The sequence below is a fragment of the Suricata suricatta genome, chromosome 8, assembly GCF_006229205.1.
Source record: "Suricata suricatta isolate VVHF042 chromosome 8, meerkat_22Aug2017_6uvM2_HiC, whole genome shotgun sequence".
Lineage (NCBI taxonomy): Eukaryota > Metazoa > Chordata > Mammalia > Carnivora > Herpestidae > Suricata > Suricata suricatta.
The window spans coordinates 67,298,984-67,322,801 of record NC_043707.1 but is presented as its reverse complement, the minus strand read 5'-3'; the positions used below and the strand labels follow the sequence as shown (position 1 = coordinate 67,322,801).

The 23,818-nt window shown below is 36.1% G+C and overlaps 1 protein-coding gene across 7 annotated transcripts in view; it reads right to left on the bottom strand.

Annotated features, from left to right (window-relative positions):
* Positions 1–23,818, bottom strand: part of ZNF644 (zinc finger protein 644) — a 95,611-nt gene that overhangs the window by 48,465 nt on the left and 23,328 nt on the right. For all 7 annotated transcript variants that reach the window (XM_029946774.1, XM_029946778.1, XM_029946779.1 and 4 more), the window contains one exon: positions 14,885–14,945. In XM_029946774.1, the coding sequence (XP_029802634.1) occupies positions 14,885–14,928 (44 nt within the window). In that variant the 5' untranslated portion in view covers positions 14,929–14,945. The remainder of the gene's footprint in view (positions 1–14,884; positions 14,946–23,818) is intronic.

The window sequence follows — 23,818 nt, the reverse complement described above, 5'->3', positions numbered from 1 at the left end:
AAAATAAAAAACAACAATAGAGGGGGAAAAATCAACATGCAAAGATCGACTGCATTTCTATAAATAATGACCAATCTGAAAAAAAATTAAGAAAATAATGCCATTTTAAAAGGCATCAAAAAGAATACAATATTTAGAAATAAACTTAACCAAAGAGGCTGAAAATTTAACACTGAAAACATTACATTGCCAAAGGAAATTAAAGATGACAAAAATAAAAAGACATCCAGTGTTCATGGATTAGGAAACTTAATAACATTAAAATGTTAATACTATTCAAGGTAGATTTAATCCAATCATTATCAACATCCCAATGGTATTTTTGCAAACAAAAAATTTCATTCTATGAGGGACCTTAAATACCTAAAACAATCTAGAAAAAGAACAGTTACAAGTCTCACACTTCCTGATTTTAAGACTTATCACAAAGCTACAGTAATCAGAACAGTGTGATAGTGGTACAAACTACAGACTAGTGGACTCTAATACACAGGCCAGAAATAATACCCCCACATATAAGATCAAACAACTTTTTGACAAGGATGCCTAGAACATTCCAAAGGGATAGATAGTCTGCTCAAAAAATGATGCTGAGAAACTGGAATAAACATTCAAAAGAATGAAGTTGGACTCCTACTTTCAATTGTTCAATCAACATCATATACCTGGAATAAATCCAACTTGTTTGTACAGTATATTTTTATACATTGTTTGTTTCAGTGTGCTAATATTTTCTTGAGAATTTTTTGCATATAAGGTCTTCAGAGATGTTAAGTCTACAGTGTTCTTGTTTTTGTACTGTCTCTACCTAGTTTTGATATTAGTGTAATACTACCCTTATAAAATAAAACAGAAACTGTTCCCTCTTCCAATTTCTGAAAAGATTAGATAGAATGGGTGTTAAGACTTATCAAATTTGTTTAAAATAATTCTCCAGTTTGTAATTTTTCAGTTAAAACTTCCATCTTGGAAAAGTTTCCAGTGAAACTTGCATTTTGGCCTAAAACTTTCTTTTTTGGGAGTTTCACAATTCTAAGTTCAATGTCTTTAGTAGTTATTGGGCTATTAAAGATTAACTGCATATTGAGTAAGTTGTGGTTGGTTGTGTTTTTAACCTATTGGGCCCTTTCATCCAAACTGTTAAATTTATGTCCGTAATGTTTTTCACAGTAAGCTCTAATTATCCTTATAGTATCTATAGAGTCTATAGTGATGTCCTGTTACATTATTAAATTCGTAATTTTTATCTACCTTCTATCTTTATCAATTCTGATAGAAGTTTATTGAGTTTATTGGTTTTTCATATAAGTAGCTTTTCATATCAGTGATTTTTCTCTTTTTTAATTTCATTTATTTCTACGCTTAAATTTATTATTTCTTTTTCCTGTTTACTTTGGGCTTGGTTTGCTTTTCATTTTCTCTTATATGAAATATTTCCCTTTTCAAATGTAACATTTTAACACTATAAATTTCTCAACATTGCTTTCACTGCACTTCATGTATTCTGATTTCATACATTCATTTCCATTAAATTCTTTTTCTGAGAATTTTTAAACCATGGATTATTTAGAAGCATGTTTAATTTTCAATGGACAGATATTTTCTTGTTACTGATCTCTAACTTGATTTCATTGTAGTCACAGTACACACTCTGTATGATTTCGATTCTTTTACATTTGTTCAGGCTTGTTTTATTGCTGCAGATGTTGTCTATCTTCATGAGTGTCTCATGGCACTGATTAAAATATGCATTCCTATGTTGCTAGGTAGAATCGTCTACGTATGTCATTTAGATCCCTTTGGTTTATCATATTCAGATTTTTTTATATTCTTGCTGGTTTTATGTCTAATAGTTTTATCAGTTGCTAAGACTGTTAAAGTATTAATTATAACTGTGGATTCATCTCTTCCATTTTCAGTTTTATCTTTTTTGTGTGTAAATTATGGCTCTATCATTTGGTATATACACACAGGATCGTTATGTCTTTTTGGTAGACATAGTAATTTGGTCCCTAGTAATTTTCTTTAATTTTAAGTCAACTTAACAGAAGTTAATGTAACCACACTTGCCTCTTTTTTAAGTTAATATTTACATGGTATATCCTTTTCACTTTTTTTATTTTCAGCCTACTTATGTCACTGAATTTGAAGTAAGTTTCTTGTAAACTACATATAGTAGGGTTGTGTCTTTTATCCACTCTATCATTTTCTTTCTTTTGATTGATATATTTATACCATTGACATTTAAAACTTCCAATCTGCAAATTAAATGTTCCTATTTACTTGTGGCTGGTATAACAGCGTTATACCACTTGAAAACCAGAAAAATAATGACTCAATATAAAGAATGTCAATAAGGAGATACAAAAGGAATCAGACAAAAATTTATAAAACAGAACCAAATAAGTATTCTGGCAATAAAAAATAATTAAAATGAAAACTCGTTAGTGTATTTCAAAAGGAGATTTGAACAAGTAGAAGAGACAATCAGTGTAATGTGAAAGTAGATCAACTGAAATAATATAGTCTGAGAAGTAGAAAAAATAAAGAATGAAGCAAAATGAGCCTAAGAGACATGTGGACACCATCAAATGTACCAATCTATTTATAATGAGAGATGAAGAAAGAGGTAGAAAGAATATTTCAACAAATAATGGGCAGAAATATCCAAAATTTGCTTAAAGACATGAAACTAAACAGCCAACAAACTTAACAACAAACTCCAACAAAGATAAACTCCAAATAGATCCAGACTATGTCACATTAACATAAAAGGGTCAAAATGCAAACACAATGCATGATTAATTTAAAAAACAGGCCCTAATAATGGCCCTAAATAAGATTAAAAGCTAATTTCTCAGGGTACCTGGGTCAGTTAAGTGTTAAACTCTTATTTCAGCTAAGGTCATGATCTCACAGTCTAGATCAAGCCCTATGTAGGCCTCTCTCTGCCCCTCCCCTGCTTGCACATGCTCTCTCCTCTCAAAAAAAAAAAAAAAAAAAAAAAAGCTAATTTCTCATCTAGGCCACAATGTACTGAGATAATAATAAAGTGCAGAAAGAAGGAGCACCTGGATGGCTCAATTGGTTAAGCATCTAGCTCTCAATTTTGGCTCAGGTCATAATATTATGGTTTGTGATATGGAGCCTCTTGGCCTCTGCACTGACAGAGCACAGTCTGCTTAGGATTTAGTCTCTTTCTCCCTCCCTCTCTGCCTCTCCCCTGCTCACCTTCTCCCTCTCTCTCTATATATAAGTAAAATAATCTTTAAAAAAAAGTGCTGAAAGAAAAAAATGTTAACCAAAAATTCTATACCCAGCAAAATTATCCTTCCCCCCCAAAAATAAAAAAGGATTACAACAGCCTCAGATAAACAAAAGCTGAAGATAGTTAACCACTAGTAGACCTGCCCCACAAGGAATGTGAAAGAGAATCCTTCAGCTACAATGAAAGGGCATTATATCATAACTCAAAGCTATAAGAAGAAATAATGATGATAAAGGCAACTACATGGGTAAACATAAAATAACTTGGTATAAAGTAACTTGGGACAGTAACAACAAAACAGAAGAAGGATGGAACTGTATAGGAACTGTTTTTATACTATTGATACGATGCTGGTATTAATTCAAATTAGAATGCTATAATCCTAAGATACTAATTGTAATTGCCAAGGTAAACACAAGAAAACCAGTAAAAAAAATACATATTAAAGGAAATGAGAGGAAATCAAAATGATGCACAACACAAAGGCCAATAAACACAAAAAAGCAATAATGGATAGAACCATACAGATTATCAATAAGAAAATTGGACCTACCAGACATATATAGAATCATCTACCCAACAACAGCAGTGTATACATCCTTTTCAGGTACATATGGAACATTGTTCAGGACAGGACACATGTTAGGCTACAAAACAAGTGGCCTAAACATTCAAGACTGAAATGATACAAATACCTTTTCTGCCACAATGGAATGAAACTAGAAATCAATAGCCCCAAGAAAACTGGAAACCCACAAATCTGTGAAAATTTAACAACACACTCTTAAACCAGCAAAGGGCCAAAACAAAGAGAAAAAGGGAAATTAGGAAGTATCTTGAGACAAGCGAAAACACAATAAAAGAAATGCCAGCAGAGAAATGAATAGTTGTAAATAACTTAGATTAAAAAAGAAAAAAGACCTTAAATCAACAACCTAAATTTACAACTCCAGAAATCAGAAATGGAAAACATTAACCCAAAGCTAGAAGAAGGAAATAATATAGATTACAGCAGAGATAAGTATATAGAGAACACAAAAACAACACTAAAAACAATGAAACAAAGGGTTGGCTTTATGAAAAGATCAACAAAATTGACAAGTCCTTGGCTAGATTAATTAAGGAAAAAAGAAGACTCAAGCAAATCAGAAATGAAAGGGGGGTGTTTTAAACAATATCATACAAATAAAATGGATTATAACAAATACTATGAACAATCATACATCAACAAAATTAGATAAACAAAAAGAAATGGATAAATTCCTAGGAACATATAACCTATGAAGGCTGACTCATGAAGCAGAAGAAAAATATAAACAGACCTGTAACTCATAAGGAGATTAAAGCAGTAACAAAATGTCTCCAAAAAAGAAAAATCCAAGACTAGATGGTTGGAGAGTACTACCAAATATTTAAGAAGAATTAACATCAATTCTCTCTTTTAACATTTCATTATTTATTTTTGAGAGAGAAAGAGACAGAGTGTGAGTGGGGGAGGGTCAGAGAGAGGGAGACACAGAATCAGACAGAACCAGACTCCAGGCTCTGAGCTGTCAGCACAGAGCCCGACATGGGACTTGAACCCATGAACTGTGAGATCATGACCTGGGCCAAAGTTAGCTGCCCAACTGACTGAGCCACCCAGGTGCCCCCTAACATCAATTCTCTTAAAACTCTTTCAAAAAACTGAAGAGGAGGAAACATTTCCAAACTCATTCAATGAGACCAGCATTATTTACTCTGGTACCAAAGCTAGACAAAGACACAAGAAAACTATAGACCAGTGTCTCTGATGAATACTTATACCAAAAATCCTGAACGTAATAAAAGCAAACTGATTTCAACAGCACATTGAAAGGATTATTACACCATGACCAACTGGGATTTATTCCTGGAACACAAAGATACCGAAAATATGAAATCAATCAGTGTAATATAACACATTAACAGAATTAACAAACACTACATAATCACTTGATTGATGCAGAAAAAAACATTTAACAAAATGCAACACCATTTCATGATACAAAAACATGGTAAAAAACTAGGAATAGAAGAAAACTACCTCAATATAATACAGCCCATTCACGAAAAGCACATAAGTAAAATCGCATTCAATGATGATAAAGCTTTTTCTCTAACATCAGGAATAAGACAAGGCCATATGCTCTTGCTACTCCTATCAAACATAGTACTGGAAGACCTAGCAAAAGCAGTTAGGCAAGAAAAAATAAATAAAGGAAAGGAAAAAACAAAACTATCTCTCTTCATAGACAACATGACCTTATATAGAAAACCAAAGATACACACACACACAAAAAAAACTATTTAACTAGTAAGTAAATCCACCCATGTTGTAGGACAGAAAACTAACACACAAAAATCAGTTGTGTCTATACATTAACAATAAACAATCTCAAAACAAATTAACAATCTCATTTACAAAAGCATCAAAAAGAATAAAAAACAATAAACTTAACCAAGGAGATGAAAGACTTGTGCACTAAAAATCATAATACACTGCTTAAAAAAATTAAGGAAAACAAAAACAGAAAAAAAACCAGTGTTCAAGATTGGGAGACTTAATATTGAGTCCATATTATCCAAAGCAATCAACAGATTGAACATAACCACTATCATATTCCCAATGGCATTTTTCTGGGAAAAGTAGATAAATTTTCCCTAAAATTAATATTAAATATCAAGGGATCTCAAAAGTCAAAGCAATTCTGAAGAACAAAACTGCATGTCTCATATTTCTTAATTTTAAAATAAATTTGCAAAGCTGCAGTAATCAAAACATTCTGGCACTGGCATAAAGACAGACCAAACAGAAGAGAGAGCCTGGAAATACATTCACAGGACAGTCAAATGATCTCTGCCAAGATCAAACCAACTCTTTGTCAAGGATGCCAAAACCATTCAATGAAAACTCGATAGTCTCTTCAACAAATGGTGCTTGGAAAATGGGATAAACACATATAAAAGGATGAAGCTGGATCCTTATTTTATACCATAAATAAAAATTAACTCAAAATGAACCTAAGACCTAAATGTAAGACCTAAAACTATAAAACTCTTAGGAGAAAATAGAGAGGAAAAATCTTCGTGATATTAAACTTGACCATAACTTCTTGAATATGACACCAAAAATACAGACAACAAAAGAAAAATAGACAAATGAAGTACATCAAACTTAAAAACTTCTATGCATCAAAGGGCACAATCAACAGAGTGAACAGACAGGTAATCTACAGAATGGAAGAAAATATTACCGAGTTAATGTCTAGAATATATCTTAAAAATTCCTGCAGGGACACCTGAGTGGCTCAGTCAGTTAAGCCTCCGACTTCAGTTCAGGTCATGATCTCATGGTTGGTGGGTTTGAGCCCTACATCAGGCTCTGTGCTGAACACTTGCTCAGAGCCTGGAGCCTGCTTCAGATTCTGTGTCTCCTTCTCTCTCTGAATCTCTCTGTTCATGCTCTGTGTCTCACTCTCTCTCTCAAAAAAAAAAAAGTAAAAAAATAAAAGTTCTTGCAGAACAAAAAGACAAATAACTCAATTAAAAAATGGGCAAAGGACTTTAATAGATGTTTCTCTAAATATAATCTACAAATGCCAACAAGCATATGAAAAAAATACTTATCATCATTAATCATCAGAGAAAAGCAAATCAAAACCATAATGAGGTATTTCTGCCATCCATTAGGACAGTTCCCTCAAAGAAATGACAGAAAGTGACAAACGTTGGTGAAGATGTGGATCACCTAGAACCCATGTGCACTATTTAGGGGACTGTAATGTGATGCAAAAACATTTTTTTCAAAAAAGATACACATTTTTTTCAGCTCCTCTAATCTTCCCTCTCATCTCTTCCACATGCTATTCCTTTTGTTAACAAGAGTCCTTCCCCAACTTTTTATCTAGGTAAATCATTAACAGTTCTTCTATGTTTTAGTTTAAATGTCACTTCTTGACATATTTCCATTCAATCACTCAATAAATCTTTATTAAATGCTTATTGAGAGTCAAGTGCTATACTCAGTGTTTATATATTAATAAATAAAACAGACATGGTCCTTGTCATCCAGGAACACAAACTCTAACACCACGAATCACATTTTATTGTAGTTACATGTTTAGTCATTTTTCCTCTTCAGACTAATAACTAGTATCAGTTATAAGCCAAAACCAATGTAGCTACAATAACCAATTCAGAAAACGAGTAAATCAATAAAATCTTAAATATTTATTGACCACTGATCAAATGATAGATACACCCATAGACCCCTCCCCAGCCTTGCTAGAAGACCCTAAAATGTTTCAAATATCTCTTTCATGGTTAGTCATCTCAAAAGAACAGTAGATTAGCGGTCAGAAGACTTAGGTTCTAATTCTATCTTTGCAATTATCGACCTGACTTCCACCAGTCTTTTATTAGTTACAAATCACATACTCTTAAGTACAATAGTGTAATATGTAAATCAATGATCAGTATGGAGTCTTTCACAGTATAATTTATTTCTTGATGGGCTCAAAATTAGACTTGTTAAAAGAATTTAAGGGGCACCTGGGTGGCTCAGTCAGTTAAGCATCTGGCTTTTTTTTTTTTAATCTTTATTTATTTTTGGGAAAGAGAGAGACAGAGTGTGAACAAGAGAAGGGCAGAGCCCGATGCGGGGCTCAAACCCACGAAACCTGAGTTCATGACCTAAGCCAAAGTCGGATGCTTAACCAACTGAGCCACCTAAATGTCCCAGCATCTGGATCTTGATATGGGCACAGGTCATGATCTCAATTCAGGAGTTTGAGCCCCACATCAGGCTCTTTACTGATGGTGCAGAGCTTGCTTGGGATTCTGTCTCTCCTTCTCTCTGTCCCTACCCCACTTTGTACACTCACTCTCTCTCTCTCAAAAAAACTTAAAAATTTTTTAAATTTAAAGAATAAAATTTGAGGGCACCTGGGCGGCTAAGTTGGTTAAGCATCTGGCTTCAGCTCAGGTCATGATTTCACAGTTCTTGGGTTCGAGCCCCATGTCAGGCTCTAGGTGCTGACAGAATAAAGTTTGAAAAGCAGAAGAAGGAAACCATTTAAAAAATAACTTCCTAAACTATAATAAATTGTAAACTTTAGTACATTTAAGAAAATGCCAGTAACTTTGACAATAACATCCAGTAAAGTGAAAACATTTTATAAAATAATTTCTAACACCTAAAATAAGATTTTTAGTTCATACTCCCTGTGTCCACATTTTCCTAAGGCCGTCTTACAATCAGAATTCTTTTCTTCAAGGCCCAACTCAAACATCACCTTCCTGCAACAAAACCTTTCCTGATCTTTCCCTTCAAAATGCCCTTCTTAGTCCTACTATACTCCCCTATATAGACCTGATAGTATTCTGTTCATGAGTTATAATTAGCATATGGCATTGAGAATTCAAGTTACCAGTGCATATTTAACATAGAGCAAAGTGCCTAGAACAGTATCTTTCATTTAAGGGTTACTGAATATCTTGTTTTATTTAGCACCTTTATTTATAGTGTAGACCTACCACAGAAGGTTAAACTATAGCAATATCAAAATTCTTTTGTTTGACAAGGCAGTTTTATGGTTCCCTGTTCACATACTGGAATGACATGTGCCACTGAGCCTTTAACTGTCAAGTTGAAAACCACTTCAAATTTGGGGATAAACTTTCATAACAAATATAAGTCTAGATTAAACTTTCTTGGAAAAACAGAGTAAGAAAACAGTTTCCAAAACAAATCAATGCAGCTGACTTTACCTTTTAGATAAATTAAACAACAAAGTGAAACTGAGGATGATTTTTTAAGAGGTGTAGACAAACAGATATAAACATATTCAGGAGAAAAGGCATCACTGTAGAAAATACTACACAAAAAAATAAGCCCAAAAGGCAGCAATATCTTAGTCCTTAAAAACAATTCAGAGAAAGCCATCATGATGTTATGGAATATTCAGCTCCTTTTCTTTACCTTAAGTTTAGTAATTTCTACAAGTAAAGAAAAGCTGGATCAGAGACTAACATTTATAGCTTATCACACTTGCTATAGGTGGTAAACACACACACACACACATACACAAAGTCTTCTAAAGTTTGAGTTGTAAGAGACAACAGCTTTTGAGGAGCATGTTATTAATCTAAACTTAATTAACCTAATACTTAGTAATGGTTTTTATTTTTATTTTATTTACATACCACACGACCATTAGTTTGAGCAAATTACAAAGAAATCCATCACAAGGAAATATGAATTCTAAATAAACAGTATGAAGGTAACAAAGACAAACAATCGATTATTCAACATTAAACAACTGAATACAAGACATAAAACACTAAAGTATGTTAATGGGTGGTTTTAACAATAAAGGAGAAAAATCTTTGCCAATTACATATCCTTCAAAGGAATTAAGTCATGATGAAGGGGACACAGCAAACCATTAAGGAATCTCACAATTAAAGAAATGTACCAGCTCTCTCTAGGCTCAGACCTACTTTGTGGCAACACAGCGAAGCACATCATGAAGGTTGGAATTATCAGTAAACACAAGAACCATTATGGTGCCTCCCTCAGGAAAATGGTGAAGAAGATGAAATAAGCCAGCACACTAAGTACACTTGCTCCTTCTGTGGCAAAACCAAGATGAAAAGACAAGCTGTGGGGATCTGGGCATTGGGGTTCTTGCATGAAAGCGGTAGCTGGTAGTGCCTGGACCTGCAACACCACTTGTGCTGTCACAGTAAAGTCTGCCATCGGAAGCAGGAAGGAGCTCACTGACCAGCAGAAAGCAGCTCTACCATTTGAAACACTGCTACCCTAAAATAAATGGGTTTGTTTTGTAACAAAATTACTTTGGCTTGTTGTTATATTTATTCATTAGATGTTCTCATTTGCGTCACATTATTTTTGCTTTTTCAAAAGACCTGGAAATTTAAAATCCTTCTAACTAAAAAAAATGTACCAATAAATACCACTTTTCCCTGATTAGACTGGCATGGATTAAAACACAAGTTAATATTTAATGAGGTGTAGGGAAAGAGATATTCTCAAACACTGCTAACAAAAATGTTAAGTGATATAATTATATAGCAATTTTGCAATATGTATCAGAAATTAAAGTGCACATAAACACTCACCTGGCACTCCACTGTGACAAATTACCCTACATTCTCACACAATGCCAATAATATAGTGAAGTGTATATATAGTGAAGAATATTGATTGCAGCATTGTATAAACAGCAAAAATTTCTGAGATTGACCCAAGTATCTTTATCAATAAGGAAACAATTACATTAAATGTAATGCATATATGGGAAGATGTCCAAGATATACTGACAAATGGAAAGAGAAAGATGTAGAATATGTACCTGCTATTTCTGATGATTTATGAAAAGAAAAGTGCTGGGTCAAAGAGGGAAGTTTTACTTATTTGAAACATTTCTATACCATTTGCTCATACATAAATAAGCGAATGTGACTTCTTTAAAAAAATAACATTTCAAAAATACTAAATGTTATTTGGCCAATATATTTGAAAAAGGTAAAATGCACATTGTGCAATCTCATCTAGAATGAAGAACAAATATGTTTGTCAATTTAAAAGTTTTCTTTTTCACATTACAACAAAGGGCAGCACAACTCCAGTGCTACTGAAGTGAAGCATAGAGAGCTTAATTTGAAAATTAAGGAAATTAGCTAATATAAGATAAATATTCATAGAGAACTTCAAATCCTTGGACTTAGGGACTCTGTGAAATGAAAAACGCAGCTGCTGACCATATAAAATATTGAAAGGCAAAACGAAGAGGAAGAATCTGAAACTGAAGCATACTTATCAGCTTCTAAGAAAAAAAAACTGGTCTAAAAATCTTTCAAATACATGTTAAGTCAAACAACCTCAAGGTTAAATTTCTCTGAATACTCAAATTCTGTCAACAAAAAAACTAAACACACTTCACATCCATGATGAAATAAACAAATAACTGAAGTTCTACATTTGATAAGAATCTAGGTCTATGAAAATCCTTGTAGGCATCAGAAGAAACAGCAGGAGATGGGGTCAATGTCCAACTCTGTGTTCAATCTTTATGGCAGAAGCTGCAGAGAGGAAAAGCAACAAATTGATCCCAGTGGGGAAGAACCTCTCCTTGCTTTGGACTTGCTAGAAGGCATAAAAATCCCACAGGTGACTACAACGCCAACCCAACTAGCCAAATTTCAAATATCGAAGAAAAAACTAGTATAAAATGCTTTAAAATATTTTAAAAGTTTCATTTCTTAAAAAAGTGTATTATTGATATATATTAGAGAACTACAGAGATAAAACAAAAATTTTAAAAATACTTTTCATCATACAGCAAGCTTCTCAAGCTATAGAAATCAAAAATGTGATCACAGTTCCAGATTATGATTCAATTTCCTTCTCTACTACAGTATATTTTTTACCCTCAGGAAAAAGAGAAAAAATATTCTTTATTAGATGTGGCCAGTCTTCCTAATCTTCTGCTTGTATTAGTCTAATGCAGCTTTTAAAATCTTTAAAGAAGTAACTAGTACAAACTCACAAAAAAAAATACCATTAGTATTAAACACTCCAATTTCCATAACATGGATTAATGCCTTCATTGTTGATCAAAATCAACAGTTTTCCTTAAGCTCTCAACTAAGAACATTACAAGCCATTTTTTTCAACTGGACTGAAAGACTTGGGGGAGATTTTATTTCTCCTTCCAAAATGTCTATAATGCTGCTTCTTTTTTTTTTTTAATATTTTTAATGTTTATTTTTTATTTTATTATTTTTTAATGTTTTATTTATTTGAGAGAGAGAGAGACAGTGTGAGCAGGGCAGGGTCAGAGAGAGAGGGAGACACAGAATTCGAAGATAGGCCCCAGGCTCTGAGCTAGCTGTCAGCACTGAGCCCAATGCAGGGCTTGAACCCACGAACCATGAGATCATGATCTGAGCCAAAGTCGGACGCTTAACCAAGTGAGCCACCCAGGTGCCCTAATGTTTATTTAATTTTAAGACAGAGACACAGGACATGAGTGAAGGAGGAACAGAGAGAGAGGGAGACACAGAATCTGAAGCAGGCTCCAGGCTTCAAGCTGTCAGCACAAAGGCCGACCCAGGGCTTGAACTCACAAACAGTGAGATCATGTCCTAAATCGAAGGCGGATGCTTAACTGACTGAGCCACCCAGGCACCCCTATAATGCTGCTTCTGTACTGCTTCAATGGCTCCTTCATACAGCCCAATAGCAACTGAAGTGCCAATGTCCTCACCCCATTCTAGCCAGTATTCTCAACCCCTACTTGTCTGAGACAGAATTCTATTCAGTGTTCTATGTTTTACAAATATTCACTAAGCACACACAGTGCTCTGGCACTGTGCTACTAAGATAAGTAAGACACTGGTGATGTCTACCTTCAAAGAGTTTGCCACAGTCCGGTAAAGAAAACACACTACTGTAGTAGGGTCAGGTCTGGCTCAAAGGACAAGTTAATGCTTCAGATGGACAATTTCAGGAGATAAACTGACAACCAGGAGGAAGGGCAATGGCAGTTGGGGAGGCAAAGGATTGGGGAAGAGTGACGACATATAATTAGAACTAAAACTAAATATATGAAACATCATACTGATTTTATCCAGGTAATTCTAGATATTCTGGAATAGCTGCTTGAGACCATTGTAGGCTATATTATGGAGCTTATGTTTCATTGTGCAGGTGATAGGGGAACAATGAAGGGGACAACAATGTAGAGGAAAGAAAACAATGTAGAATGCTGGCAAGTGAGGTCAGAGACTTGGAGAATCAACCCCCCCTCCAAATTATAAAGGGAATGAAAAAAATGTGTAGCGTGGAATATTACTCAGCAATAATAATGAACTTCTGATACAACAATATGGAGGAAACTTAAAAATACTATGTTGATTGGAAAAAGCCATACAAAAGAATTCAATGTTACATAATTCTACATACATTACAGAATTCAAGAGCAAGCAAAATTAAGCCACGCTGATAAAGTTCAGAAAGATGCTTAACTCAGGGGAAAAGGCTATTGGATTGGAAAGGCAAGCACATAAGGAATTTTCTGGGCAATGAAAATGTTCCATAATTTGATCTCTGTGGTAGTTACATGTGTGAACATATATGTAAAAGCCCCATTCAGCTCTATACTTTAAATTTTACCACATATAAATTACAACTTAATCTATATAAAAATGTATATATATCTTACTAAAAAAATGCATATACAATGGTGACAGAATAAGGTTGGAATAAGTTAAACCAGTGTCATCCCTTAAGAAATATCTGACGTTTAAGAAATCAGAATAAAGGTTCTAAGAGACACTGTATATTCAATTAACAAACAAAATCCCAGTAAGACCTTAAGTATAGAAGTCTAGCTTCTTCTCTCCTACAAGAAGATATACGGTCAAGTGTTCTTTATAATAAATGCTGTGAAAAGAGTGTACTTTTCCCCAAAGAAAATAGCCCACTATAAACCATAAGAAATAAAAATAAAAATTTTCTATACAGCAATACCTACTCTACAGGAAGTACTATAAAGATTAATAAGGCATGAGAAGCAGTTAACACAATATAGAGCACAGTAAGAACCCTTCACACTGCCACTACAGTTATTATTATGTAATAGCAATAAAAGTGAAACTCTCCTTCCAATTATGCCTAAACCACTTACTGAGAATGCACTGTTTAACTGCATATTATTCAACTGCAGCACTTCTCACTCATGGCTTTTTTTTTCTTTTTTTAACTTTGAGATCATTGAGTTTCTGACATCTGAAACATCTGGTTAGAATGGAGAAAGACCAAGTAAACTACAATTTATCAAAGTATTCTTTTTAATCTGTATCCTGAAACCATGCTCATTTACCAAAAGATAACAAATGTATCTTTTTAACATCTCAACAGCTTATATTATTAAAAACTCTTCTTTAATATACCAAACCAAACAAATACATGATCACAATTCAATTTCCTGAAAACCAACAGTCTTAAAAAATTAAAGCAAATCACAATGTTAAGTTAGAAAAGTCATTCAGTACTGACATTCTTAAGAAAATTATTATTGTTTATAATTGTGAACATTATATTAACATATAAAAAAAGCCACAACTTAGCAAATTTAATCAATTTGTAGAAGGGCTTCATTAATAGAAGTAAAAGTAAAATTCACAAAGGCAATAATGACTCAAGTACTATGATCCACTAAATGAATATTGAAGCAATCTAGCAAATCTCTGACTGAACTGGTTTCTGAATAGCTAAACCAAATACCAATTCAATTTTCTGTTTAATAGTCCCTGGAAACTGCACACTTAAGTTACACTCAACATAAAAGAAGGAAAACTAAACATTTAGTTCCACAGTTTGATAGCTCTGTTAACTTCTACCAAATCAACCGGAACAAGTATATAAAAAGTCAATTCTTCACATTTCAAAATTTTATTGAAAAAGTCATCAATTCTGAACCTGAAGGCACATTTTTAAAACATAAGGTTTTTTTGTATTATTCCTACTTCAATATGTAACACTTAACAAAGCAGTCTTCTACTTACCTAGATTTTGTCTTATTAACATCTGGTTGCAAAAACAATCTCATTCGAAATTAACTCAAACCTGAAAAAATACATGCAAAAACCATCATTTAGTTTTCTGCTTCAGACAGCAATAAGTACACCTATGAATCTTTTAATAACTGCAAATCTGATATAACATTTATGCAAAAAAGTCATTCACTAAAATACGATCATTTTAAACTTTTAGGAAACTTGCTAAGTACCATCTTTTTGATGAACAATGATCTATTCAAATGAGAAACTTAAAACTTTCTAGTTCTCTTTTTAAAAGATTTAGAATATGGGGCGCCTGGGTGGCTCAGTCGGTTAAGCGTCCAACTATGACTCAGGTCATGATCTTGCAGTCCATGAGTTCAAGCCCTACACAGGGCTCTGTGCTGACAGCGCTGAGCCTGGAGCCTGCTTCAGATTCTGTGTCGCCCTCTCTGCCCCTCCCCCGCTCACACTCTGTCTCCTTCTTTCAAAAATAAACATACATTTAAAAATTTCTTTAAGATTTACGGTATCTTATTTTGATTAATTTTAATTGTATATAGCAATAATTAAAATCAGTATTTGTTAATAAAACACACACTTCTATCTAGATGTTTGTCTAATACTATTATATACATACCATAAAGTACACCAAAAAGCTGAAGAAAAAAAATACAGTATGAGATGGGATAAAAGTATACACCATAATAATGATTAACAATGATTATTTACTAAATGCCATGTACCATTATTCTAGAGCACAGTATATATTGATACTCTCCTACTTCCTCAATTTAACCTAAAATCTAGCATAATGTGACCACCACCCCAATATTCCACTTACACTTGAAAAATTACCTCTAATTTTATCACATTTCACAAATTCTGAAAACTCAGTATGTCTTATTCTGTACCGTATACATCTGCTTTCCTTACCTGAAACAAGCTTCTTTTCAATTCTTCTTCCCCCAAAATGGCACCACCATATCTACTGCTATGCTCACCTAGGTTACTATAACTATTCTATTTCCAGACTATCATCTCAAATTCATCCTTCCCAGAATCATATAAGTCATCATTCTGAAACAGCTATCCTGAAGATATCACATCTATGCTCCAAGTCCATCAACAGTATTCAATGATCTCATCTTTATTTATTTATCCCCAATCTTTACTCTCCTGTTCACTCCAGGTTTCTAACACTAAACCCCTTCAACTCCCAGGATAGCATCCATGCACACTCAGCTTTCGTGCTTTTTCACATGGCAAACTACACTTATTTTCAATCTTTCTTTAACTTTGCTAATACCTTTTTTACTAATTTTGCAATATTCAATTATTAGTTTGGATATTAGTTATCCTGAAAGATCCTTCTCTAATTTTTTGAGCGATGTGGTGTTTCTCGATTGCTATAACAACTGGTGATAGCTTTGTATCATCAACTCTGTTTACCTGTGTGTTTTCTGAACTACATGGACACACAGAGGCCAAGAATTCATCTTATTTCAGCATTTTCACTGGATGGCACATAGTAAAAGTACAACAATGTAGGCTGAATGAAAGATTAGAAATTTTGTGTTGTATCCCAAAATGTAGAGAAGTAAGTGAAATTCAGGCTAATGAGTTTAAATCACATTTCCAGGAATAGAGAAAAAAATTTCATATCACTTCAGAACTCAGTAACATTACTTTATGAAGTAACTACATCTAAGTAAGATGCAACTGACAAAAATCAGACCAGTGCAAACTTCTCGAGTGAATTAATTAATGTCACTGATCATCAGTACCAAGACTTTGGTTCTAAATGTTTGCATCCCTACTGAAAACAAAGTTGGTGGACTATAATTCCTATACTAATTAAAGTATTGGACTTATGTAGAAAAGAGCTGGAAAAGAAGATGAATATGGTTTTAACACTAATAATGTCAATAACCTAGAAAGCTGGTTTTCAAACTTTAGCATACATCAGAATCACCTAGAGAGCATGTTATATAGACTGCTAATCCCCACCCTCAGAGCTCCTGATTGAGTAGTTCTAAGTTAGAACCCAAAGATTGGCATTTCTAGTAAGTTCCTAAAGTCATAAGGCTATTTCCAAGACCACACTGAAAATCACAGACCTAGAGTTTTCTACATAAGGTCCAGAAGAGATAAGAATATTCTCTCTGCCACCCACTACTACCAATCTTTACCTACCCAGAACTGGATACTGTGACCTATTGCAAACTGAACTATAAATCAAAGTGAGAAGACTGAAAGTCCACTTGGAGTTACTGGGTATGAAAAGATGAAAAACAATGGCCCTACAAAAGAGAATGCACATCATAGTACCCATAATCTGTAAATATTACCTCGTATGAACTCTCTTCCCAAAAGAAAAGTCTTTACAGATGTAATTGAGTTAAAAATTTAGAGATTACCCTGGATTATGTGGGTGAGCCCAAAGTACAATCACATATATTCCTGAAAGAGGGAGATGGGGAAATGTTACTCGATGCAGAGAAGGTGAAGACAGAGTAGAGACTTGAAACACGGGCCTTGAAGATTGCAGCCACATTCAGGAATTTTAGTAGCCACGAGAAATGAAAGAGAATTGTGCAGGAAGTTTCATTTCTTAAAGTGTCAAATATACAACTATTATATGTATGATCCAGTCATTCCACTTCCAGGTATTTACCCAAAGAAATGAAAGCATATGCTCATGTAAAGACGTACAAAAAAAGTTCACTTTTATTTGAAATAGCCAAAAGTGAAAGGGAGAAATGTCCAACAACATGTGAAACCTTACATTATATTTTTACAATGGAATAAGTAGGACTGAACTAATGGCACATGCACAGTGAATATAAATTTTAAAAGAATTATGCTAACTGAAAGAAACATACTCAAAAAGATTACACACTGCATAAGGGAGGAGCAATATATATGAAAGAATTAACCTTGGGGGAGGAGCCAAGATGGTGGGGAGGAGCCAAGATGGCGGAGAGTAAGGGAGCCCGGTAAACTTCCTCCGCCCCATCCAGCGAACTGAGAAGTATATTACTCTCATCTGCAAGGGTGGAAGAAGAAAATACAGACTCCAGAAAGAAGATAACCTCAAAAATGCCTGAGTGAGTGAGTGCGAACTGGGGAGATTGGAAAACCGGGCAGCCTGAGAAGGGCAGGGGAGGTTGGAGGCCCAGCCTAACACAGGGAAAGCGCCGCGGAGGCCATGAGAGACAAAGGGAAGAGAAAGAGAAACTGAACAAGCTGATAGTACTGTCTTTAAAGAATAGATAAAGAATGTTTAACCCTGCACAGAGAGAAAAACTCTCACCCCATATATAACCGCTGGGCAGCACGAATCCTGAACCTGGGTGTCACAAGGGAAAAAACAGCCCCCACCCCTGTGCATTCCAGCAGAGAGCGGGAAGCCTCAGTGGAGGCAGCGGTGGCCATGCTGACCCACACTTCAGCTTCTGCTGCCAGAGCAGCGGGAGCGCGTAACTCATTTCCACAGCACATCTTGCCTCCTGCATTGGCCGGGTGAATCCCGAATCCCAGGTGCCAACAGGGAGAAAATAGCCCCCACCCCTATGCAATCCTGGCAGGGAGTTGGCAGCGGTGGTAGTGGGGGCGGGCGCTTAGGCTACTGGAGCGCGCACCACATTTCCAGCAGCTCGAATCCAGGCCAGCACCAAGATAAACTGCTCCCGCCCCCTATGCGATCCTGGCTGGGAGGTGGCAGCGGAGGGCCGGATTCACACTTGGGCTGTGGCTGCAGGAGCGCGCACCTCACTTCCAGCAGCCCACCGCACCTCAGGCAGCAGCCAGCACCCAGCACCCTGAGAAACTGCTCCCTCCCCCTACACGATCTGGGCTGGGAGGTGGCTGTGGCAGCAGTGGTGGTGTCAGCAGTGGCGGGGACTCACACATGGGCTGCGGCTACAGGAGCGCGCACCTCGCTTCGGGCAATGGCCTGGCCCGGAGAATTTGCTCCCGCCCTCTATGCTATACCGGCTGGGAGGTGGTGGCAGCAGCGGGGCTCACACTTGGGCTGCGGCTGCAGGAGCGCGCACCTCGCTTCCGACAATGGCCAGCGCCCAGAAAAACTGCTCCTTCACCCTATGCGATCCTGGCTGGGAGTTGGGGGCGGTGTCCATGGAGGCACGCACTTCGCCTTCTGTGGCGGCAGCAGCTCAAATCCCTGCCATCCCCAGGAGAAACTGCTCCCCCCCATGAGATCCCGGCTAAGGGGCCAGCTGCCAAGGGGAGTACATCTCATCAGTGGTAGCATAAAAGTGCATGGACTAGGATTTTGAAGCTAGACGGGCCTGGAAAACACAGCCAGGCTCAGCTGCGGCACAAAGAGATTGGACACCTGAGAGTGGCATGCAGCACTTAGTTACAGCGGAGCTTGGGGCAGCGCCATCCATCTGTTCACAAGAACCAAGTCGGGGCCTCCAAAAGCAGCCCCTGAGACCTACATACACCAAACCACACCTATCCGCGAGGGGGAGCTGTTGTTTTTTTCACACTTATTTTTTATTATAATTACATTTACTACTTTTTAAATTTTTTTTTAATTTTTACTCTTTTCCTTTTTCTTTTCTCCCTTTTTCTTATTCTCTTGCCATACAGATAAATTCTCCCTTACCTCATCCTTGTATATCCCCTCAACTGGTTATACACTTTAAGAATGTCCATTGCCCTTTGTTGTCTCTGCCCCCCCTTTATTTTTTCTTCTCTTTTCTTCTTTTTCCTCTCCCTTTTCTTTTCTTCCCTTCCCCTTTTTGTTTGTTTGGTTTCTCTGTGCATTTGCGTGCTTCTGTTCCCTCTGTGTTTGTCTGCCTGTTTTATTTTTCACGGCTACCCCCAGAAACAAGCCAAAGTATGCATGATGGAGAGTCCCAAATATCGCTGACTAGGGAAATAAAATAATACAAGGAATAAGAGAAACAGAGACAGTTAAATATTAAATATTAAAAAAGAGTATTTCCTGACATGACAGGCCCTGGACAGTCAATAAGCCTCTCTTAACAGAGCAATACTTATAGGTGCACAGTGCACAGCGAGCTTCTTAAAACTGACAAGAGACAGAAAACTGGCCAAAATGACAAAACGAGAGAATTCTCCCCTGAAGAAACTCCAGGAAGAAGTCACAGCCACAGAACACTCAAAACAGATCTAAACAACATAACTAAAGAAGAATTTCAAACAATTGTCATAAAACGTATCACATGGACTTGAAAACAGCATCAGAGAAGCAACTGATATAATGACTAGGGACTTTCAAAATAGGTGTGAGGAGTTTAAAAAGGCTATCAATGAGGTGAATAATAAAATGGAGGCGGCCAACTCAAGGATTGAAGAGGGAGAGAGAATAGGTAAATTAGAAGACATAGTTATACCAAAGAGGAAGCAGAAAAAAAAAAAAAAAGAGAAATTGACCCAGGAGCAGGAAAGGAGAATCTGAGACCTGAGTGATACAATCAAACAGAACAACATCAGAATCATAGGAATTCCTGAAGAGGAAGAAAGAGAGAGAGGTCCTGAAGGGATATTAGACCAAATTATAACTGAGCATTTCCCAAATCTGGGAAAAAAAATAAACATTCAAATTCAAATGGCACAAAGAACCCCCTTAAGATGTAATTTGAATCGACCTTCATACGACATATCAGCGTGAAACTGGAAAATAAAAAGATAAAAGAATTCTGAAAGCAGCTAGGGATAAAAGGGCCCTAATAAACAAAGGGAAACCTATCAGAGTGGTTACAGACCTATCTAATGAAACTTGGCAAGCCAGGAAGGAATGGGAAGAAATCTTCAATGTGATGCACAGAAAAAAACATGCAGCCAAGAATCCTTTATCCAGCAAGCCTGTCATTCAAAATAGGAGAGATAAAGGTGTTCCCAAATAAACAAAAACTGAGAGAATTTATGACCACCCAACCAGCCCTACAAGAAATCCTAAGAAGGACTCCTTGAGGGAAATGTTGCAAAGAATACAAGGTGCCAGAGACACCACTATAAACATGAATTCTACAAAGAACATGATGACTCTAAACCCACATTTTTCAATAATAACACTGAACATAAATGGACTGAATGCTCCAACCAAATGACATAAGGTAGCAGAATGGATAAAAAAACAAAATTCATCTATTTGCTGTCTACAAGTGACTCATTTTAGACATGATTTACCTTCAGGTTGAAAATAAAGGAATGGAGAAGTATCTATCATGTGACTGGAAGCCAAAAGAAAGCCAGAGCAGCCATACTTGTATCAGACAAACTGGACTTTAAAGTAACGGCAGTAACAAGAGATGAAGAAGGACATTATATAATAACTACAGGGTCTCTCCATCAGGAAGAGCTACAATTATAAACATCTATGCACCAAATTCAGGAGTGCCCAATTATATAAAACAATCACAGACAGAAACAATGTTATTGATAAGAATGTGCTAATTGCAGGGAGCTTTAGTACTGCGCTGACGGCAATGGATAGATCAACCAGACAGAAAATCACTAATGAAACAATGGACCTGAATGACATATTGGAACAGATGGAATTGACAGATATATTTACAACTCTGCATCCTGAAGTTAGGAAATGCACCTTCTTCTCGAGTGCACATGGCACATTCTCCAAGATAGATCACATACTGGGGCATAAAGCAGCCCTCCATAAATATAAATGAATTGAGATCACACCATGCACACTTTCAGATCACAATGCTATGAAACTTGAAATTAATCACAGGAAAAAGTCTGGAAAACCTCCAAAAATGTGGAGGTTAAAAACCACCCTACTAAAGAATGATTGGGCTAATCAGGCAATTAGGGAAGAAAATAAAAAATATACGGAAACAATTGAAAACGAAAAGACAACAATCCAAATTCCCTGGGACGCAGCAAAGGCAGTACTAAGAGGAAAGTTCATTGCAATCCAGGGCTATTTCAAAAAACTAGAAAAAGCACAAATTCAAAAATCTAACAGAGCACCTAATGGAACTAGAAGGGGAGCAGCAAGAATACCCCAAACACAGCAGAAGAAGAGAAATAATAAGGATCAAGGCAGAAATAAACAATATGGAATACAAAAAAACAGTCAAGCAGATCAATGAAACCAAGAGTTGGTTCTCTGAAAAAATAAACAAAATTGATAAACCTCTAGCCAGGCTCCTTAGAAAGAAAAGAGAGAGCAGCCAGATAGACAAAATCATGAATGAAGAAGGATCTATTACAACCAATCCCTTAGAAATACAAGCAATCATCAGAGATTACTATGAAAAATTATATGCCAACAAACTGGACAACCTAGAAGAAATGGACAAATCCCTAAATGCACATGCACTACCAAAATTCAAATGGGAAGAAATAGAAAGCATGAATAGACTGATAACCAGTGAAGAAATCGAATTCGTTATCAAAAATCTCCCAATGAATAAGAGCCCAGGGTCGATGGCTTCCCAGGGGAACTCTACCAGACATTTAAAGCAGAGCTCATACCCATTCTTCTCAAACTATTCCAAAAAATAGAAACAGAAGGAAAACTTCCAAACTCATTCTACGAAGCCAGCATCACCTTGATATCCAAACCAGACAGAGACCCAGCCAAAAAAGAGAACTACAGACCAATATCCTTAATGAATACAGATGCAAAAATACCCAGCAAGATACTGGCAAATCGAATTCAACAGCATACTAAAAAAATTATCCATCATGATCAAGTGGGATTCATTCCTGGGTCACTGGGCTGGTTCAATATTCGCAAATCCATCAATGTGATACATCACATTAACAAAAGAAAGATAAAAACCATATGATCCTGTCTATAGATGCAGAAAAAGCATTTGACAAAATACAGCACCCTTTCTTATAAAATCCCTTGAGAAAGTTGGAATAGAAGGAACTTACCTAAACATTATAAAAGCAGTTTATGAAAAGCCTGCAGCTAATATCCTCAATGGGGAAAAACTGAGAGCTTTCCCCCTGAGATCAGGAACACGACAGGGGTGTCCACTCTCACCACTGCTGTTTAACACAGTGCTGGAAGTCCTAGCATCAGCAATCAGACAACAAAAGGAAATAAAAGCATCAATTGGCAAAGAAGTCAAACATTCACTTTTTCCAGATGACATGATACTCTACATGGAAAACCAGATCAACTCCACCAGAAGCCTTCTAGATCTGATCCATGAATTCAGTAAAGTTGCAGGGTAGAAAATCAATGTATAGAAATGGGTTGCCTTCCTATACACGAATAATGAAGCAGCGGAAAGAGAAATCAAGAAACTGATCCCATTCACAATTGCATGAAAAACTATAAAATACCTAGGAGTAAACCTAACCAAGGATGTAAAAGACCTGTATGATGAAAACTATAGAAAACTTATGAAGGAAATTGAAGAAGACACCAAGAAATGGAAAAACATTCCATGCTCCTGGATCAGAAGAATAAACATTGTGAAAATGTCATTACTACCCAAAGCAATCTACACATTCAATGCAATCCCCATCAAAATTGCACCTGCGTTCTTCTCAAAGCTAGAACAAGCTATCCTCAAATTTGTATGGAACCACAAAAGACCCTGAATAGCCAAAGTAATATTGAAGAAGAAAACCAAAACGGTGGCATCACAATCCCAGAGTTTAGCCTCTACTACAAAGCTGTCATCATCAAGACAGTATGGTATTGGCACAAAAACAGACACATAGACCAATGGAATAGAATAGAGAACCCAGAGCTGGGCCCACAAATGTATGGTCAATTAATTTTTGACAAAGCAGGAAAGAGTATCCGATGGAAAAAAGACTGCCTCTTTAGCAGGTGGTGCTGGGAGAACTGGGCAGCAACATGCAGAATAAGGAAACTAGACCACTTTCTTACACCATACACAAAAATTAACTCAAAATGGCTGAAGGACCTGAATGTGAGACAGGAACCCATCA